Genomic DNA, 17,594 nt, shown 5'->3' with positions numbered 1-17,594 from the left:
GGGAAAAAAACCCCAATCACAACGCAAGAGTCATGTTTAAATGATTGTACAAGATGATACTTAAATCTGCTAATTGGTTGCAGATATTATCTGGCCACATATTATGTTTCCTGATCATCTTTTGTGCATTCTTTGTTCTTCAGAAGATCTGTTGCTTTTTTTTGTCTAAGGACATTTCCTTTTCTGGGATTATTGTAGGAAACAACATTGTGAAGGCCCTTTGCCCCAGAAAGGGCTGCTGCTCCAAGTCTTGTTAACACAAAAGGGGGATTTTTTCCACTACTTTCGGTATGCTTTGCATTGGGCCCTGCATAACTAGCTAGGCTTATTGTGGCATAGCATTCCTTCTAAGTCATCAGTCTCAGATTCATTTATGGTTGTCTTTTGCTTCCTTATTATTAAGCAGGATAAATTCTGCCTAGCACTGAGCAACCTCAGTCCTTCCTTGTTTCTTTCTGCAAAATGCTTAGGGTACTTAGCTGTTTGTAGGAGGCTTTTGGCACTGTGTCGGAAAAGACCCACATTTCATATGGATGGGGCATAAGAAATGCAATGATCTTAAAAATTCAAACTAATCATTCTGCTTATTTAAGACAAGTAAATAACATCTTCACATTGCTTACATAAGTGATCTAAAGGCAGAGTAAATTGGGATAGATCCATTAGGTAGTCTGTGGAGAAAATAAGTTAATCAAGGTGAAGCTAATTTTGGACTTGTAAAAGACTAAGTAGACTAGATTGAATCCTGACAGCTGTCTTCCCTGTGACAGAGGTTTCTTACAGCTGAAATACAGGTAGAGATGAACTACAGAAAATGAGCAGCACTTCTTTGAAAAAAGAGCCTAACAAAGATCTTCACCATGAGAACTTTTTCAAACTGAACTCTCCAGTGAGTGGGTTGCACTGAATAAAATGCTAGATAAATTAGTCTAATGCAAGAAAACCTGAGAAGTGAGAAGCATGGTCCAGGTTACTTGAATATTCAGTGATAGATGTACCTGAAGTGGTACTATTTGTTGCTCTGCAAATGGTAGAATTTTTTACCGTTAAACTTATGCATCATTTTCTGTACACTGGGAAAATCAGAATTTTGGAGGATTTGGGGCTGATGTACAGGGTTTTTTTTAAAGGTTTTAAACAACCTATGTGTGACCGAGTTGTTTCTGTTATAGTATGTGCAAGGTAGCAATTGGGTTGGTGTTCCTATTTAATATTGCAATTTTCATATTGTTTCATGTTATCAAAATACGAATACAAGCTGTTTTGAAAATACACCAGGCATCTCATTTAAAAAAAAAAGAAAACCAAAAACCAACAGACCAACAGCTCCTTAACAGAGATATGCAGGATACATTAAGGTCTCCTGGACTGCACAGTAATTATATATTGATGGTGATTGTAGAAACTGAAGTTGAATATTAATATCAATCAGCTTTTTGTCAAGGTGGCTGAACATTCTAATCAGTTTTTTATGAATAGGAAACTGAAGTGAGGAGAAGTTAATTGGCTTTGGATGTACCTATATAGTGAGTCAGTGTTAGTGCTTTGCTGTAGCTGTGATAATCAGAGTATATAGGCAAGACAACTAGGGGTAATAATTGTGTAGTTGGAAGGTAAGGCCAACTCCCAGGTATAGTAATTGTTCTGCAGGTCTGCTTCATACCTGAGATAAGCCTTCTGGTATGTAGTTGTCTCTGTCAATTAATTAGGCACTGACAAGGAATTATAGGTGAGATCCACCTGTAGAAAATATGCGTGAAAGGTGTATCTAACTGCCTGACATTCACACCAATATCTAGGTCTAGTAGACAAGATTACAGGCTGGAGGGAAAGCAGGAATAAGGATGGGACATATGATGCGCTCAATCTACTGTTGTGCCAAACTGAATTAATATTGCATGTAGGAAAACTCTGGATGTAAGAGAGGCAACTAATTGCTTTTTCCAGCTTTCTCTAGGTATGGTATCAAGCCAGAGTGTTTGTAACATGAGGGCTGACTCCTACGAGAATGTCCTCTTGCAGTTCTGCAGTAGATGACAAACAAACTATCTGAACCACTGCAGGCTCCTTGAGAGTTCCCTAGCTTCCTCGCACCAGGCAGCAGCACCAATGATTGATTTCAAAAGGGAGGGCGTAAAGCGTGGGTGGTGATAGCAGCAGCACAGGCTTGCAGCCAAAGTACCTTTGTGGGCTCTAATGCTCTGCAGCCACTCATCCTGCTGATGCTTGTCCTCTGGACGCTGCTTTTTGAACAGAGGCCTAACGCTGCCTTCCTTGGTGAGCAAACACTATTCAGCAAATACTGCTGCTCCTGCTCGTTTGCTCTTGACCTCATTTCTCCATCCCTGCCAGCAGTGTAATTTCCTGACTTCACATCTGTTCCCCACTGTCCCCCACCACTTCTGTTCCCACTTTTTTTCTTAGTGCAGCCTCCCCGGCATAAGTGTCTATGTTGGGAAGCCTGGAGCCCTTACAATCCGATTACAGTAGTCGTTCATTGATCATTGGACAAGCAGATTACAGTCACCTGAAAGGCTGTCAGAGCCCATCCTGTAACCATTTTATCAGAGCAGTGAAGGGAGATGCTTTCTGGAAAACCAGTTTGTTTTGTTCCTGTCACTCTTCCATCTGGTGTGAGTGGGACCATAAAATATAAGCAGGTGGAAGAAAGGCTTTCAGGTAGGAGTCTTTTCTTCCAGTCATGAGAGATGCTGTCTTAAGGTTGTGGGTTGTTTTTCTTACTGTCTCAGAATGACCTCACTTAGACATTAATCTTTTAAAGAAGGTTATCACTGCAATAAGCAGCCTCTCTTTGAAGACTTAATTGAAAGGCTACAGTTTGGTTTTTCTGAGATATCTATATATATTTCTGCCTAAGGTAAATGAAGTATGATATCTTACTTGCATACAGTGATGAAATATTTATGACAGCTTTTCAAAGTCACTATTTATCTGAAAGCATTTTGCTTTATTTCAAGCATAACATAAACAGAAAGGACTATAGAAGACTTTCCAACATATACAAGCATAGTTGTGTTAAATGTCCAGAAGGCATTCCAGACCAGTAGCTTGGTGGAACCACTTGGCTGTATAAGAATTGGTTTCAGAGCACTAAGTGAAAAGAAGCATTTTTGTTACTGTATTGAAAGGTCAGAGGTAAGCGGTCATGAGCATCTGTTCCAGTGTTTTCAAGATTGTCCCAAAGTTCTCAGTTTGACACTGTGTATGGGTCACTAACAGCTGTAATCCATGTAAGATTAAGCTTCTTTTTAAAATATATTGCCTTCTTTCGGCACCTCAGGACCAAACATGAGACACACTGCCAGCTAGGGAGCAAAAATGAAGGACAAAAGCAAAACGTGTTGAAGCTTTTAAGGATATAGGATTTGGGCATCAAGATAAACAATGTTCTCGAAAGACAGCGTATTGTTACAAATCATTTCAAATAAAAGGGGGAAACAAATTTGAATGCAAATGAGGGATAAGTACTTGCAGAATGAGCAGAAGTTAAATGGCAGGAATTGCATTCATATTTCTTATAAATGAAAAACAAAGATGAGATGCTGACAGAAGAAATGTTTAATTCAGAAAGAAAACAAAGAAGGACACATAGCCCCTTACATCTGATGATCTTCTCAGCTGTGAAGCGATAAATGCTGTGAGCATTAAGCTATTACGTACCTGAATGACAGAAAACAGATGGTTATTATGAGTCTTGGGTACGGCCCTGCATTGGCTAAGGGGCAAACTATCCCAGCTTGGATTGCCAAATTCTATAATGCTCTAATTTTCAGCTGAAAAGTGGACATCATCAGAATACATATAAAACCTGTTCACTGAATATATGCCTGAGTAATTTTGAAAGCATGGGAATGGTGTTTCCCAAAGACTGTTTCCAAGAGCAGCTGATGTGGATGAGCTAATGGAAACTCAAACAGTCAGCCATCAAACCATCTCACAGGATTAGCTCAATTTATAAAACTCTGGAGAAGCAATCATTGTGCAGGTAGATTTGAGGCAGGCAAGCTGTAGGATAGGAGGAAGCCCTGGTCAGAATTAATCACTGAATATTGATCCCAAAGCATCTGACAAATGGATGTAGTGTGTATTTTTCTGGAGGAAAATGGACTCAGTTTTTGACACTAAGCATCATTTCTGTCTGCATTAATTTTCTGGCCTTTTTCCTGCTTTTTCTGTAGTTATGAATTCACCCAGCTTTATGTTACTTCTCTGAATTCACATCCAGTATAATTTCACTGAGTTTTGGGAGCAGAAATGTTGACAGTACCAGGAAGCCTGTTGAGTGCCTTGCATTAGCTGATGTAAAACAAATACACAAACAAAGATATATAGGTGAATATTAAAGAATTCCTTTATGAACAGCATGTGCAAGAGGACAATACGTAGGAAAGAAGGTCCAAGTAAGGAAAAGAGGAGATGGATTTACCCAAGGGAAGCATCTGCCTTTTACCTAGGTGACCATAGAGAAATCTTAAAATTTCAAACACATATGCTGGTGTATGTAGAGCCAAGACTGTGAATTCTTAAAGGTGCATTTCTTCAGTTTAATCTCAGATATTTAACAGTGCATTGCTCAAGCATCTAACTGGCTTGCAACATAGAGTCCCTAAGTTAGTATGGCCAACCAAAAACAAAGTTGAAAACAAAGCTGAAAAAAACACATAACAGGGCCCCCATGGTGAAATTTATCAGGTCCTGCCTTGTCCTTACTAGCTTTGCAAGTCTATGCAGTTCTGTTGCCCTAGAAGGCAAAAACGACCATGTAAGAGAAGCAGCATAACAGAATTTGTTGTATGTTCATTTGGGATAGAAAATATATCTAACCAGGCAGGTATACCCCCCTAACACCAGCTTTGGCAGATCTTCCGATCTAATATTGTCAAGCAGTGATACCTCAGTTTTAAAAGAATAAAACTTCTATATTACAGACTGGAAAAATGAGCAATACAAAGATGTCTAAGTGCCTTAATGCAGGTAATAGTGTGAGTCCTAATGAGCAGGTAATTCCTTTGCGGTAGAGGAAAAGAAGAGAGGGCAGGAATTCTGTATAGATGAATACCACTGAAAGTGTTTCCGTGCAGTGTCATTTTAGTCAAGCACTGACTGCCAGTCCACCTACACAGATTGTGCATTTGGTTTTTTTCCAAGGGTCACAACTTAGTTTGAGATATTTTTTAAAATAAATTATTCAAGGACAGACAACTTTTCCTGAACAATGCCATATTAGACCTACCTTATCTTTCCTGGACTTAAATGTCAGACCAGATTTTATTCAGAATTCCTTTCTGATGCTTTTACCCAGAAATACAATGCTGTATTTTTTTCTTTTTTTTCCCCCTCTTTGTATTAGTCTAACTTCAAATATTTCCATGTTCTCCAGTTGAGTTTTCTTTGTCTTATTTGAGGGATTCCTTAAGAGCTTCCTTAGTAAAGATTCTTTTTGATTACTCACTACTATTTTTTAATATCACCATAGGTTACTGTTCTGTTGCCAGTATGGATTTGCCAGAGAAGAGAAGGGCCGAAGAGGCTGTAACTCTTATGTCAGTGGCCTCCTCAGGGATACTTGTGCCTGTTCCTGTTGTGCTTACATTAGATTTTGGCTCATGCACAACCCAAGTTTTTTTTCTAATGGAAGTGATATTCCAATACATCCTGATACTACACAAGAATTTAAATTCTACTTAAGACTGTATATGTGAAGGAGAAATTCTGACTTAGTAGTATGCACATTTTCTCTGAGGAGCCAGCCTGGCTTGATCTAGTGTATATGAATCACCTTTTCTGCAGTTCTCCATGTCGGATGGGTGTCTAATGCTGGAGAATTTTTTAGGAGCGGGCCAGCTGAGCTGCCTTATAAATGCATTCAGCTCTCGGGCCTTCCATGGAGTTGCTGTCTGTGGCAGTGACAAAAGAGCAATTACTTGATGTAAATAACTTGCCAACAGGGTTAGTCATTAACAAGGCAAACAGTTCTGAAGGCAAAAGCATACACTACTTTGGATACAAAAACTTCCAGTGAGGCTGTTACTGAGGAATTCAGCCTGCTCACTGCAAAGTGATCTGCCCTGAACTCAGCTGGGTCTTTTGTGTCTGTCTCCTGTATTCTTAATTGGGATTTCGGATGTTTCTCCCAAATCACAGTTCTTATGGGTGTAGTCAGCCTTTTGATAGTGGGATTGCTGGGATGGCATCTCTTTCAAATGCTGCAGGTCGCAGAAGAAACTGAGTGGACAAAGCAGAGTTAAAATTCTGATGACCTGCTGATAGCCAGCAGGAAAGACTTGAAAAAGAAGGAAGGTGCCGGGGCTGCAGGATAGGGCTGCAAGACTAGCCTGCAGTAAAATAAATAAATTGCCAGACTGGTTAAAGTGGAACTTGGCCTCCTTTGTATAGCTCTAACCATCCAGACGAGTATAGACTTAGAGCATTGTCAAACTTGGGTTAACAGTTTTTCTGTGTAAGGCAAGGCATAACATCCAGACAATAACTTGGCTGAGCCCTTCAGTGAAAGCATCTCCCATAGATATTTAAATCTCTTCTTTCATTTACAACAACAGATTATAACTGCAGAAGTAGATTATGGGAGGTAGATGTGCAAAGAACAGTGCTAGGGCATTAAACATCTAGTTCACATGACCTAAGTTTGCAAAATGGCATACCAACCTGAGATCTTTAATACAGCAGAAATATCCCTACGTGTGTCAATAACATAGAGGTCTCATATTATTTTACACCAGCATAAATAAAATATGGAATTCTTGGAAAATTTGCAGAATATATTTTGATCATATAAATTCAGGCCTGAGACAGAAAAATACTTTATGGGAAGAAAGACAGATGAGTGTCCAAATATAAATTTTCTGCCTTATAAAATCTGTTATTTTTTGAGGTGATAGCTTTGTTAACGTGTAATCTGGTAGCAGCTGGATTTATTTACATTGGAAATATTTGGAGAGGTGAAACTCTTTTCAAGATCTGCAATTCAGCTGGCCAGGCTGCTCTGCAAAGCTTGCTGCATGTATGTGTGTGAAACCAAGTCTTGCTTTGAGAGATTTTAGTGGAGTCTGCTGCTACTCCCTCTGAGCTTGCTCAAGCAGGGAGGTTTTTGAGTTAAGTTTTCTCCTCAGCTCAGTTGACTTGGCCTCTGAGCCAAAATTATATTTAAACACCATAAATGGTAAATGTTGCTGAGACAGTCCTTTCGCACAGCTCAGACTAGGCATTATTTGGCAGTTAACCATATGATTCTGGCAAATAGATTCCTTGAGTATAATTAAATCTCTTATAAGACTAAACACTGAGAGTTGTTTGTGCTGTTCTGAGCATAAGGCAGCAAGCTCTCTTTTCTTTGCGTGTCCTTCACTTGTAACCAGTTGTGACCCCGATCTTGTGCAGCTGAGTTATTGCATTGAAGGTGTATGTGTGCAGTGCTGTAGCTGACCCTGCTTGAGCTGAGGGCTGGACTAGCCTGTCTCCAAAGTTCCCTTCCAAACTCAATTATTTTGTGATTTTGTGCAGTGCTGAGCATGCTGGAGTCCTGATATTTCAACAGGAGATGTCAGCATTCTACAGCTCATATTAAAAAAGTCTTCAGTACATCTGGGCAAGCTAATGAACAAGAAAAATTTACTAGAATAGGTGATGTCTGTAAAATGTTAACTATTTTGGCTACAGGCCAGATGAAACCCAGGTCCAGTCTTTGGAAAACTCCTTAAAGTTTGCATCTTGATCTGGATTTTGTTGTTCACTCTAGTTTCAAAACCATATCTGGGAATGGAGATGCCACAGTGAAGTTATTGGTTTGGGTTTTTTTCCTTCTCCCCATATGTATAGATTTATCATTCTTGATGATCTCAAAGGTCTTTTCCATCCTAGGGATTCTATGATTCTATAATCTATATCTTTTACTGCAGGAAGTAAATAGTCGGTTTCGTACTTGGAGTTAAACTTGTACATGTGTATTGTACCATTGATTTGTAGTAGGTAAATGTTCAGTGCAGCATGAATTTTCCTCATTTTCTTTTACAAATAGAGGTTCAAGACAATAACTGATCCTTGCTTATCAGTATAAAGATGTTTACAGTTGTGTCTGAGCATCAAGTTCTGAACTAGGTATAGGTTCTAAAAAATACAAATGTATTTTGGCTTGGACCCACACCTAACAATAAAACTCCTGTTGTGATAGTTTCCAATCTGCAGATACGTGGAGGTTAAATTTGTGTAAGCACTCTTGAATCCTGGACTGAGAAAAGTAAAATAGTACGAAAGCAATTTTTCTAATCACCTTACATTTCTATTTGTACAGATTAATGGATAAATAGATATTTGATATAGTAGCTGTAGATAGATTAACTTAGTGTAGATTACACAAACACAGGAAAACAGAATAAGAGATGAAAAGAAATAGTTGTGTATCATAGGCAGTATATTTCTTTTCCGACTGCCCTTCAAATATGTCAAGAAATTGTAGTTTTGTAAGAAACGGGAAGAATTTGAATTCTCCTTAATCTCTGTGGATTTAATGCACTAAGCAGCTTTTTTAAACAGAGATTTTTATGCATATTAGAGTGTCTTTCTAATAAATAAATGAACCCTTAAGGGTAGGGCAATGCTGTGGGAAAAGCCTGTGTTACTTTTGCTTGGTAGGGAACATAGGATATAAGGTATCCTTTAAATGCTTTGCTTACTATTTCTGGTCTGTATTTCCTACTGAGTTGTGCATCTTATTACTTGCTGTTTCCCAAGATTCATGCATATTAAAGCCTGAGGAAAGGCAAAAAGCATAGGAACCAGTTAGTGGGATCACTGTGGTGGACTTCTAAATCTATCACCCTGTGTAATTCCTTAACAAAAGCCTGTTGAAATAACAGGCACCACTGCTCACCAGAGAATGCCCCAGCAGGGCTTACGTATTATGCCAGACCACAACTCTGTGCAAAAACTTTTAAACTTCTTGAGCTCGTAATTTATAAGAGCCTTTGAGAATTCAGTGCTCTATAAGCAGCCTTTGAGGAAAACATAGTATTTTCTGTATTATCTTGCATGATTTGACTTGCACAAAACCAACGGCTGTGGTTAAAAATTGGGGCAGCTTTTATAAGCTACTGTAAAGTAAACTAATTGCATGGTTTGAAAACAAATTATTGAAATGTACCTGTGTTTTGTCAAGCCTGCCCTTTGCAGTGCTTTCTGATGTTCCTCACAAATTGCAGCAGCAGAAGTTGATTGAGGAAAGGGAGGAGAGGAAAGATATTACTGCTTTGGGTAGAATATTTTTTAGTTGCTACGGCAGTACCGCCATGTGATAAGTCTTACATGCCTTCTTTTCATTTGTAGAGGTGAACTTACTCCTAATTGAAAGTAATCAGAAGTAAGAGTGGCGGGGGAGATGTTAAATGGCTATGGGCGATTAGAGCGCATTAACATAATAAGAAGAGATTGGATCTCCTCTATTTCGCATCCAGTTGAGTAAGCTTGAGGATATGTAGGTATATAAAAAAGTCATGCCCTTCTGCCTATGTCAGACAAAATTTTCCCTACGTTCCAGATTTCCTTTCTGGTGCCAGATGTGCCGTATTTATATTGTTCATAGTTTCAGTAGCAAAAATACCCTGCAGTGTTACAAAAGAGGTTGTTTCAGATGGAAGCATAGAGACTTGCAGTATCTGAGCTGGGAGCTGTACCTATGCTTTCTTCTTTCTCTTCCTTCCCTGCTTTGGGCTCCAGAACCAGCTGTCACTGAAGAGCATATGAAATTTGAACCCCAGCAGAATTCACATAGTAAAAGGGCCTTTGGAGGAATGAGGGAAAGCAAGCCCCAAGACTAGCCTTTTGTTGCGTGCAGTTTGCTTGTCTGTGTCCTGGTTTTCTTATCTCCTTGCCCTCTGTTTTCCTAGTGCAGGTCATCAATTTTGTTACTGATCTATAAAACCAGATAGCACCGAGCTGTGGCCAGGGAGTGTGAATTGTATGGTTGTTACACTTTCTCAAGCAACCCTTTTGCAAACTGTGCCTGGTTGGATTTCGGTTTTATTTGTATATGACTTTCCTTGTACTGCTTTCCTGGCAAAATAAGAAGCCAAGTATTTTTAAAAGGAAATAGAATCACACAGTATCTTTTCACCATAAATGGGAACAGGAATCATTTGCTTAATCTTGAATGAGCAATGTCCCTTCTTTTCCAAGTACCTCACAAAATCAAATTGATTCTTGTTTTTCCAAACAAGAGCTGTAAAGCCTAAAATTGAGGAAGCCCTTAGGTATAAGGTAAAATAAGCTTTGAAAATAGACAGTGCTGCTTTCTCATAGTAAATTTGTGAAATGTTAAAGCCTTCATCAGATGAGCGCTGAGTCACTGCATGGTGCTATGTAATAAATAAACAACTAAAAGCATTTACAAGCTTCAGAATAATTTCAAAAATAGTTAGCATTCAGGCTTTGTAATCTAGCCTCTGCATGATTGTTTCCTTCCCTTCTGAGAAGATGCAAAGTTTTTAGACTAAAATCAAATAAAACTAAATAACGTATCTAAAACTGGCTGTGTTGTGTAAAACATCTGCTAGAAACTAAAGTTGTTTAATTTTTTTCTAAGTCTAGACATCCACAATATCAAATTTTACATAAAGGAAGAAAGCTTGCATTAAAAGAGCCCCTCTAATTTCTGAACAAATACCATTCATGGATCAGAACTTTAGTCATTTAAATTGTTGCTGCCAAGTCAAGAAACGTTAGACAATTTTGGTGATATTCTTTTTAAGTTGGTGGTACAATAAACATGTGCTACTGCTCCATGTATACTACCAAGCAACAGTGGCATAAGATCAGAGATTCCCATTAAAAATAAATTTAAAAATTAGCAGAGAATGCTTGCTGTTTTGAAGAAAGTCCGTTCAAGGTGCCATGGGGTCAGTCTTTGTAGCTCTATATTTACGGTATCCTGGGTGTCACATGTTCAAAAATTAATACTGCCTTAGCCATGCTAGCTTCGAATTTTTGAGCTCTTACATGCAACAGATTTTATGTCTCAGGGTAAAGAAATACCCACTGCCCTCATGCTCCAAAGAACATCAGTAATAGAAAGGGAGACATTTTTGCTCCTCCTCTGTAATAGGTATTGGGAAATGAGGTAATACTTCAACGTCTAAATCAAAAAGTATGTACATTAGTACATACATAGGAACATCTTCAGAAAGGTTTTAATATATCCTTCATTTCTGTTCCAGGAGTAATCCTGAAGTTTTCACTATTTCCGACTTAATGGTCAATCTTAATGTTCTTCTGCATGATTACATTCAGTTTCTGCTACCAACATAACTCTTCAGGCTCTCCAGTAACTTTTCTTGCACTGTTGAATATGTAACTTTTAAATTTTTATTGCTCTATACCAGAGGCTTCTGGGTTTTGATACTTATCATCACCATTTTCTGTTCAGAACTGGCCTTCATACAGGAGATCTGCGTAAACCCACGCAGCACTTAAATTCAGTGTAAATGCTCTTTTTAAGATTCATGTGATGGTGAGGCAGGTTCTGCCCCTCTTCATTTCAATTGGACAGCATTACTTATGAACAGTGAGTGCTGGACCATAACAAAGGCAAGTTTTTCTTCATCCTTTAATCCCGTAGGTCACTCTTTTAGGGGCAGAGGCCAGCACCCTCAGTAAATCTTCTTAATGTTTCTTGTATCAGTAAGTCTCCTTAACAGCATAGGATGTATCTGCCTGAGATAACTTCATAAACTAAGGCCTAACTACGAGCCACTGCTAGCTGATTTGTTTCACGATCACTGTTAGGTCTTCCAATGGAGATCTTTCAGCTCATATTTTTGTTATCTGCCCTCTGACAGGTGGAACTTTGATCATACCCTGAGTCTTTTTCTGTGTTTGTCTAGAATAGCCCCTCTGCTTTCTAACTTTTATTTTCTTCTTCTTGCTTTCCGTTTATTGCATGTCTGTCTTCTCAATTTGCAATGTTATGAATTGCAATAAAAGGCATGACAAGATCATTATCATATAGATGTCCTTTTCTCTCTTCCTCTCTTCCTCTCTTCCTCTCTTCCTCTCTTTTCTATGCCTCTCTCCCATCTTATTGCTTTCTTGTATTCCCTTCTTCTTTCTCTCTTCTTCTTTTCCTTCTTTTCCCCCTTATATGGATCTCTGCTTCCCTTATCAGGTCTGTTTCAGTTTGAGGGAGAAAGGGATTTTCTTCAAGGCATTAGAGTAGTGAAGGAGTTTGTTCTGATATTGCTTAGTACAGCAGTTGTTTGAAGCTATTTCCCTGAGTAAACAGTACAAAACAGAGGAATATGGCACTTTATTACTGCAGATGGGTTTGACCCAACTTCGCAGCTATTTTCTGTGCAGCATTAGTCACTTACAAGCAGGTGGTATAGGAAGCCGTAAGACTGATCAACGTGGCCTGATGGTGAATCAGGCATTTCAGAGTACTAAGTCCATAACACCAAGCTGAGTGGGTCTCAGTCAGATCCCATATTTCCATTCTCACATGCATCAATGTCTCACTGCTCAGTGCCAAGAAAAGACCTACGACATAAGCCAGTGAGACAAGATTTTGGCTAGAAAAAGCTTTGCTAGAGAAGAGGAAAAACTTCCTCTTCAGGCTGCTTCCAAATTTACATTGAGCTCAAATAACCCCGGGACAAGCTTAGCTTCTTGCCTCCAGGAGGTTCAGTGGACTTGCTCAGTGAGGTGCATTCAGTTGTTTCTAATCACTGTTCTTTTATGAATAGTAATATTTTTCAAGGCTGGCACTTCGTGTTGCAGTAATACTATTTTGGATGGTCTTGATATACCTTTGAAAATTCTGAAGGTATGAATAAGCAGATAAAACTATTTTCATGTATGGAAAGAAAGAAGAGTTGGCATTTGAAAGGCAAGGTGTAAGAGGTCTGAACTCAAGCTAAACAAAACAAAAAGTGTATCCAAGTGACTTATAAATATTTCTGACTTCTTGCAGTTGGTTGTGATCATTGCTTTGGCTTCAGACATGTCTTTGCTCAGGTTTTAACAGCCAAAGTATCTCTCTTGGTCTAGTGTACCATACAGATCTTGATCACTTAAGTGATCTTGATCCATGGACTGGAAATCCAACACAGAGGAGACCGTTGTGGAGACTGTAAATTACATATCTTTGACAGCTAGATTTTATTTTTAAGAGTAAAAAAAAAAAAAGAGAAAACTCTAATCTAGCACTTTGTCTTATGATATATGTTGATAACCTCAGATTTCAATCTTTCCCATTAGCAATCCATTATTTAAGTGCAATACAGGAGAGAAGTATGATGAACTCAAACCCATATGATATCCCATATAACAATATATATCCCATATAACCCATATAACAATCTAAATGGTTTATCATTTCATAGAGTGGTTAATCCTATATTTCTGCGTGTTTACCTTTTTAACTCATCAATCATGAAAGTAGCAACTTGTATCAACTTGTAACAGACCTTAAGATTTTTATGTGAATTTAGCAGTGATTAAAGGCATTGACTTGTTGGTTTCAGGGTCTGGTTGGGTTGGAGTTTTTTGTGCCTGATTTAAGGGGAAAATGAGTGTAAATTTCTGTGTCTCTATGACATCTGCTAACAATAATTTAGAAGGATCCCTGGAGGAAGGACAGTTCCATTCTCATTTCTTGCCTTTATACAGCTATGTTCGGTGGTTTCAATGATTTTTGCCTTCTAAGAGGTGAATCAAGACCACAGACTCGAAAGCAATTTGTACCTAAGGTCAGTTAAAATTTGTTGTGAAAATTCCAGTAAGAGATACCTTTTGTTCTTCTCTTGACTTCACAGAAAAGAAGAGCAGCAAGAAAGCAGAAAGTGTACAGGTTGCCAAGTTAAATAAGACTTTTGCACCCATCTTCCTTAAAGGCCTGGCTGACCTCAAAGTAATGGATGGAAGTCAAGTGATAATGACTGTGGAAGTATCAGGTGTGTAGCTATAGGACAGTATTATTTTAAAAACTTGAGTCCTGATGCAAAGTATATAGGTTATTTTCCATTGTTCTTTTCTTCTAGCAATGTCATTGTGTTTGGAAATAATATTTCAAGGGACTGTTTTTTTAAAAATAAAAGGTAGGATCTTCAGGTTGGCTGAATGTTGTCCAGTGCTAATGTGTTCAAACCTGTAAAAATGTTTTTTTTTGTTGGAATAATAATAATAATCAGGTTATTATTGAGCCTTACTGTTGAACTAAAACTAAGTCTCAGTGGATTTTTGTTGTGAATCAAACAACATTGAATTCTTGTCAGCTGGGGTAATATTAGTGCATTGGAAAAGAGCAGTCTTGGTATGAGCTTTGGTAATAGACACCCTTGATAACTACCTTTGTGGGATCTAGAATATATTCTCCCTCTCTATTGTATATGTGCTTCCCTTATTAATTTGTATTTTAACTGTAGTAAGACATACCTAGACCTGTTCCACGTTACGCAGCATCAAAAGAGTTGATGAAATTCCTGAATATTTTGAAGATTAAATTGCATAATCAGATGACTGTAAACAACCAACCTTGTTCATTTTCTTAATCAACATATGGAGGAGTTTTCTATGTGTGTCTGATTTTTGCTGTTTCCTATTTTTCAGCTAACCCACCTCCTGAAATCATATGGCTGCACAATGGGAAAGAAATCCAGGAGACAGAGGATTTCCACTTTGAAAAGAAAGGCAATGAGTACAGTCTGTACATCCAGGAAGTGTTTCCTGAAGACACAGGCAAATACACCTGTGAAGCCTGGAATGAATTAGGAGAAACTCAGACCCAGGCTACGTTGACAGTACAAGGTGCTAAGCTCTTCTCCACCTTAGGAAATGCTAAAAGAAAATAATTTTAATGTAGTGGAGGAGTGTCTATTTAAAGTACGTGAGTGTTTATAATGTCTGTTGTGAAGTATGCTTGGAGTTCTTGGTCTCTGCATCTGAATAAAAAAGGATATTGAGCAGAAGCAACTTTAAAAAAAATCTTTTCACTCTGGAACATTATGTTACTATTTCAAAAATGCATTCCTGAGTCCTATTCCTAGAGACAGTGCAAAACTTCAGCTAAATGCAACTTTAGATTATAACTATAAGGCTTACTTAGCTATGGACTTTATGTAAACCATTTAATGATGTTTTTCTTTCTAATTAAAGCCCTGACTATTTGGAAAATCTGTCTAGGAGCCATGTACCCTGGCTTTAATACTAGCACTCTAGTGGTAGCAGGTGAGGAACACATGACTTCTGCAATTTGAGAACTAGCTCCAAAAAATTTGGCTTTAAATCTTCACATATGATGTAAGTCCCACAAGTAAACGCTAAAGTACCTACAAACTTCCTGTTCTTGGTCATTCACTACTTTCATGAGAGGGGACTTCATCTAATCTATGCCAAGATGTATGCCAATTTTTTCCTGTAGTCATTGCTGAGAATTATTGGAAATCAATGGAAGACTTCTATTATGTTTAATATAAATTATATTAAGCCCTGAATTTCAGAGAGCCGTGCCTCTAGGGGTGGGTCTGCAGGCTGTTGTAACTGTTTGCTATGAATTCAGACCTTCCTCTGTTCTTTAAGCTCCCTGGAGATCTAGCCTCAGGGTCAGTCTTCTATATTAAATGCTATTTTATGCAATTGTTGATGATGATTTATTACATGAGCTCTCAACTGCACAGCAGTCATAGTACTGTCAATTACCCTTAAAGCTATTTCTTCCCATGTTCTCTAAGGACTAATCTTCAAGATTCCTTTTAGGGCAGCTTTAAAGTCCCTTTGTTTTGCTCTCAATATAATGCTGGATCAAGCCAGTAAAGTGCCAAGTAAATGATTAATTTTAATTCCAACACAAGTTACTTCCAAAATTAAAGCCTGACTTAGTTTCAGATTAAAAATTTACGGCCTCCGTATTCAGAATATCTTCACTTCTCTGTGATTGCATTCCCTGAAATTAGTTAGCTTATTAGTTACATTCAAGCTTGGCATTTTCTGCTGATTTGTAAACTGTGTTTTTAAACTGCAGAACCTCAGGATGGGATTCAGCCCTGGTTCATTAGCAAACCAAGATCAGTGGCAGCAGCTCCTGGGCAAAACGTCCTTATATCCTGTGCCATTGCTGGAGATCCTTTCCCCACTGTTCACTGGTTTAAAGACGGGCAAGAAATAATGCCAGGAGCAGCATGTGAAATCCTGCAAAATGAAGACATCTTCACACTGATCTTGAGGAATGTGCAGTCTCGTCATGCAGGGCAATATGAAATTCAGCTCAGGTATGTCTGCCATGAAAACACTTGTTCCCTTGGAACAATTAGTTATGTTTACCTTCACGTTGAAATTCCCACCTGAAAAAGACAAGAGTACCCTCCTGTTTGCACAAAATGGAAGGGTACTAAAGGCACTAAATATTGCTGAGGGATGAAAAGAACTAATAAAACTGAGAGAGGAAGCAGGAAACAGAAGAGAAGTCAGAAGGAAGGACAAAGCAGTTTCTTTTGGGGATCCTGAAAAACAAAGATTTGTAGCATCAGCATGGGAAAGAATTTGGGTTTCTAGCAAGGGAAACCACAACCAGTGTCTTGGTTTTGGAGCTATTGTTTATCACTTTTCACACCTCTCTGGATATTTATAAGGATCCCTTCTTTCCATGGGAACAACCTGACCAGGAAGGGCTGCACCACAAGATTATGGTCAATGTATTTAAGCGAAGAAAGTGTTTCCTGACCGTGTTCAAAATGTCTCAATTCTGTATGGAAGTTGTTGTCTACTTTTTCTGAAGTGTCTTTGAAATTACGCACTCTGATGCTTTGAACTTCTTACCGTTCCTACATAGTTTGGAAGAGCTATTTTGAATTTCAGGGTTTTTTTATGGTAAAATAAATGTTCCTTAGTTGAAAAATCAGATTTGCTGTTTATTTACCTTGTAGGAAGGGCCTAGCATTTTCCACCTCCAGGGTTGAAGATTTAGCCTAGTTACATATCCTCCATGTGATTCTTAAAAACTTAGTGTACAGCTTTAAACTTATGTTAATCATTCCATGTGTTTTACTGTGCGTAGATGTACTGCCTTTCTTGGCTAATATTTGTGACATTCTTTATTAAAATTTATTTAACCATCATGGATGTTTGAATCCATTACACTGGAAGAAATTTATCTGCTTAGCTCCATGTGCTGGCTTTTGAGTCCAGACTGGCTAGTAGGCAGTGCAGACAGATACTGCCCAGTATTGCAAAGCATTAGCATTGCAGTTCTTATTGCTTTCATTTGCCTGTTTTATGGTGGGTTTGGTCTTTTTTTATGCTACAAACATGTTATTTGATTTTTATATACTTCAGTCTAGCACAAAATTCAAAAGCTGAATTGTCCTTTGCCTGCTTGCAAGCAAAATTACTCCTGTCTTCCTAACCCAAGGAGGGAGGGCATTTCTTAATAAATGTAACCCATTTAGCCTCTAACATGAGGCTGATTTTATTTTTATAGTATTCCTGAAATGGAATAAAGTTATTGCACGAATGATGGACATGTCAATGTGTCGATATCTAGTTCTAAGTTATGTTTCCTTGGACTACCACAG

General features: G+C 38.3%; 1 protein-coding gene across 2 annotated transcripts in view; it reads left to right on the top strand.

Annotated features, from left to right (window-relative positions):
* Window positions 1-17,594, top strand: part of MYLK (myosin light chain kinase) — a 150,809-nt gene that overhangs the window by 51,631 nt on the left and 81,584 nt on the right. Inside the window, exons 1-4 of one of the 2 annotated variants that reach the window (XM_069861429.1) lie at window positions 2,551-2,679; window positions 13,842-13,979; window positions 14,635-14,832; window positions 16,046-16,292. In XM_069861429.1, coding sequence (XP_069717530.1) covers window positions 2,583-2,679; window positions 13,842-13,979; window positions 14,635-14,832; window positions 16,046-16,292 — 680 coding nt within the window. In that variant the 5' untranslated portion in view covers window positions 2,551-2,582. Of the gene's footprint in view, window positions 1-2,550; window positions 2,680-13,841; window positions 13,980-14,634; window positions 14,833-16,045; window positions 16,293-17,594 lie in introns of those variants that run through there. The other variant, XM_069861430.1, reaches the window with a different exon arrangement.

The sequence above is a fragment of the Phaenicophaeus curvirostris genome, chromosome 7 (genome assembly GCF_032191515.1).
Source record: "Phaenicophaeus curvirostris isolate KB17595 chromosome 7, BPBGC_Pcur_1.0, whole genome shotgun sequence".
NCBI classification, from domain to species: domain Eukaryota; kingdom Metazoa; phylum Chordata; class Aves; order Cuculiformes; family Cuculidae; genus Phaenicophaeus; species Phaenicophaeus curvirostris.
This window is presented reverse-complemented; position numbering and strand designations above follow the sequence as displayed.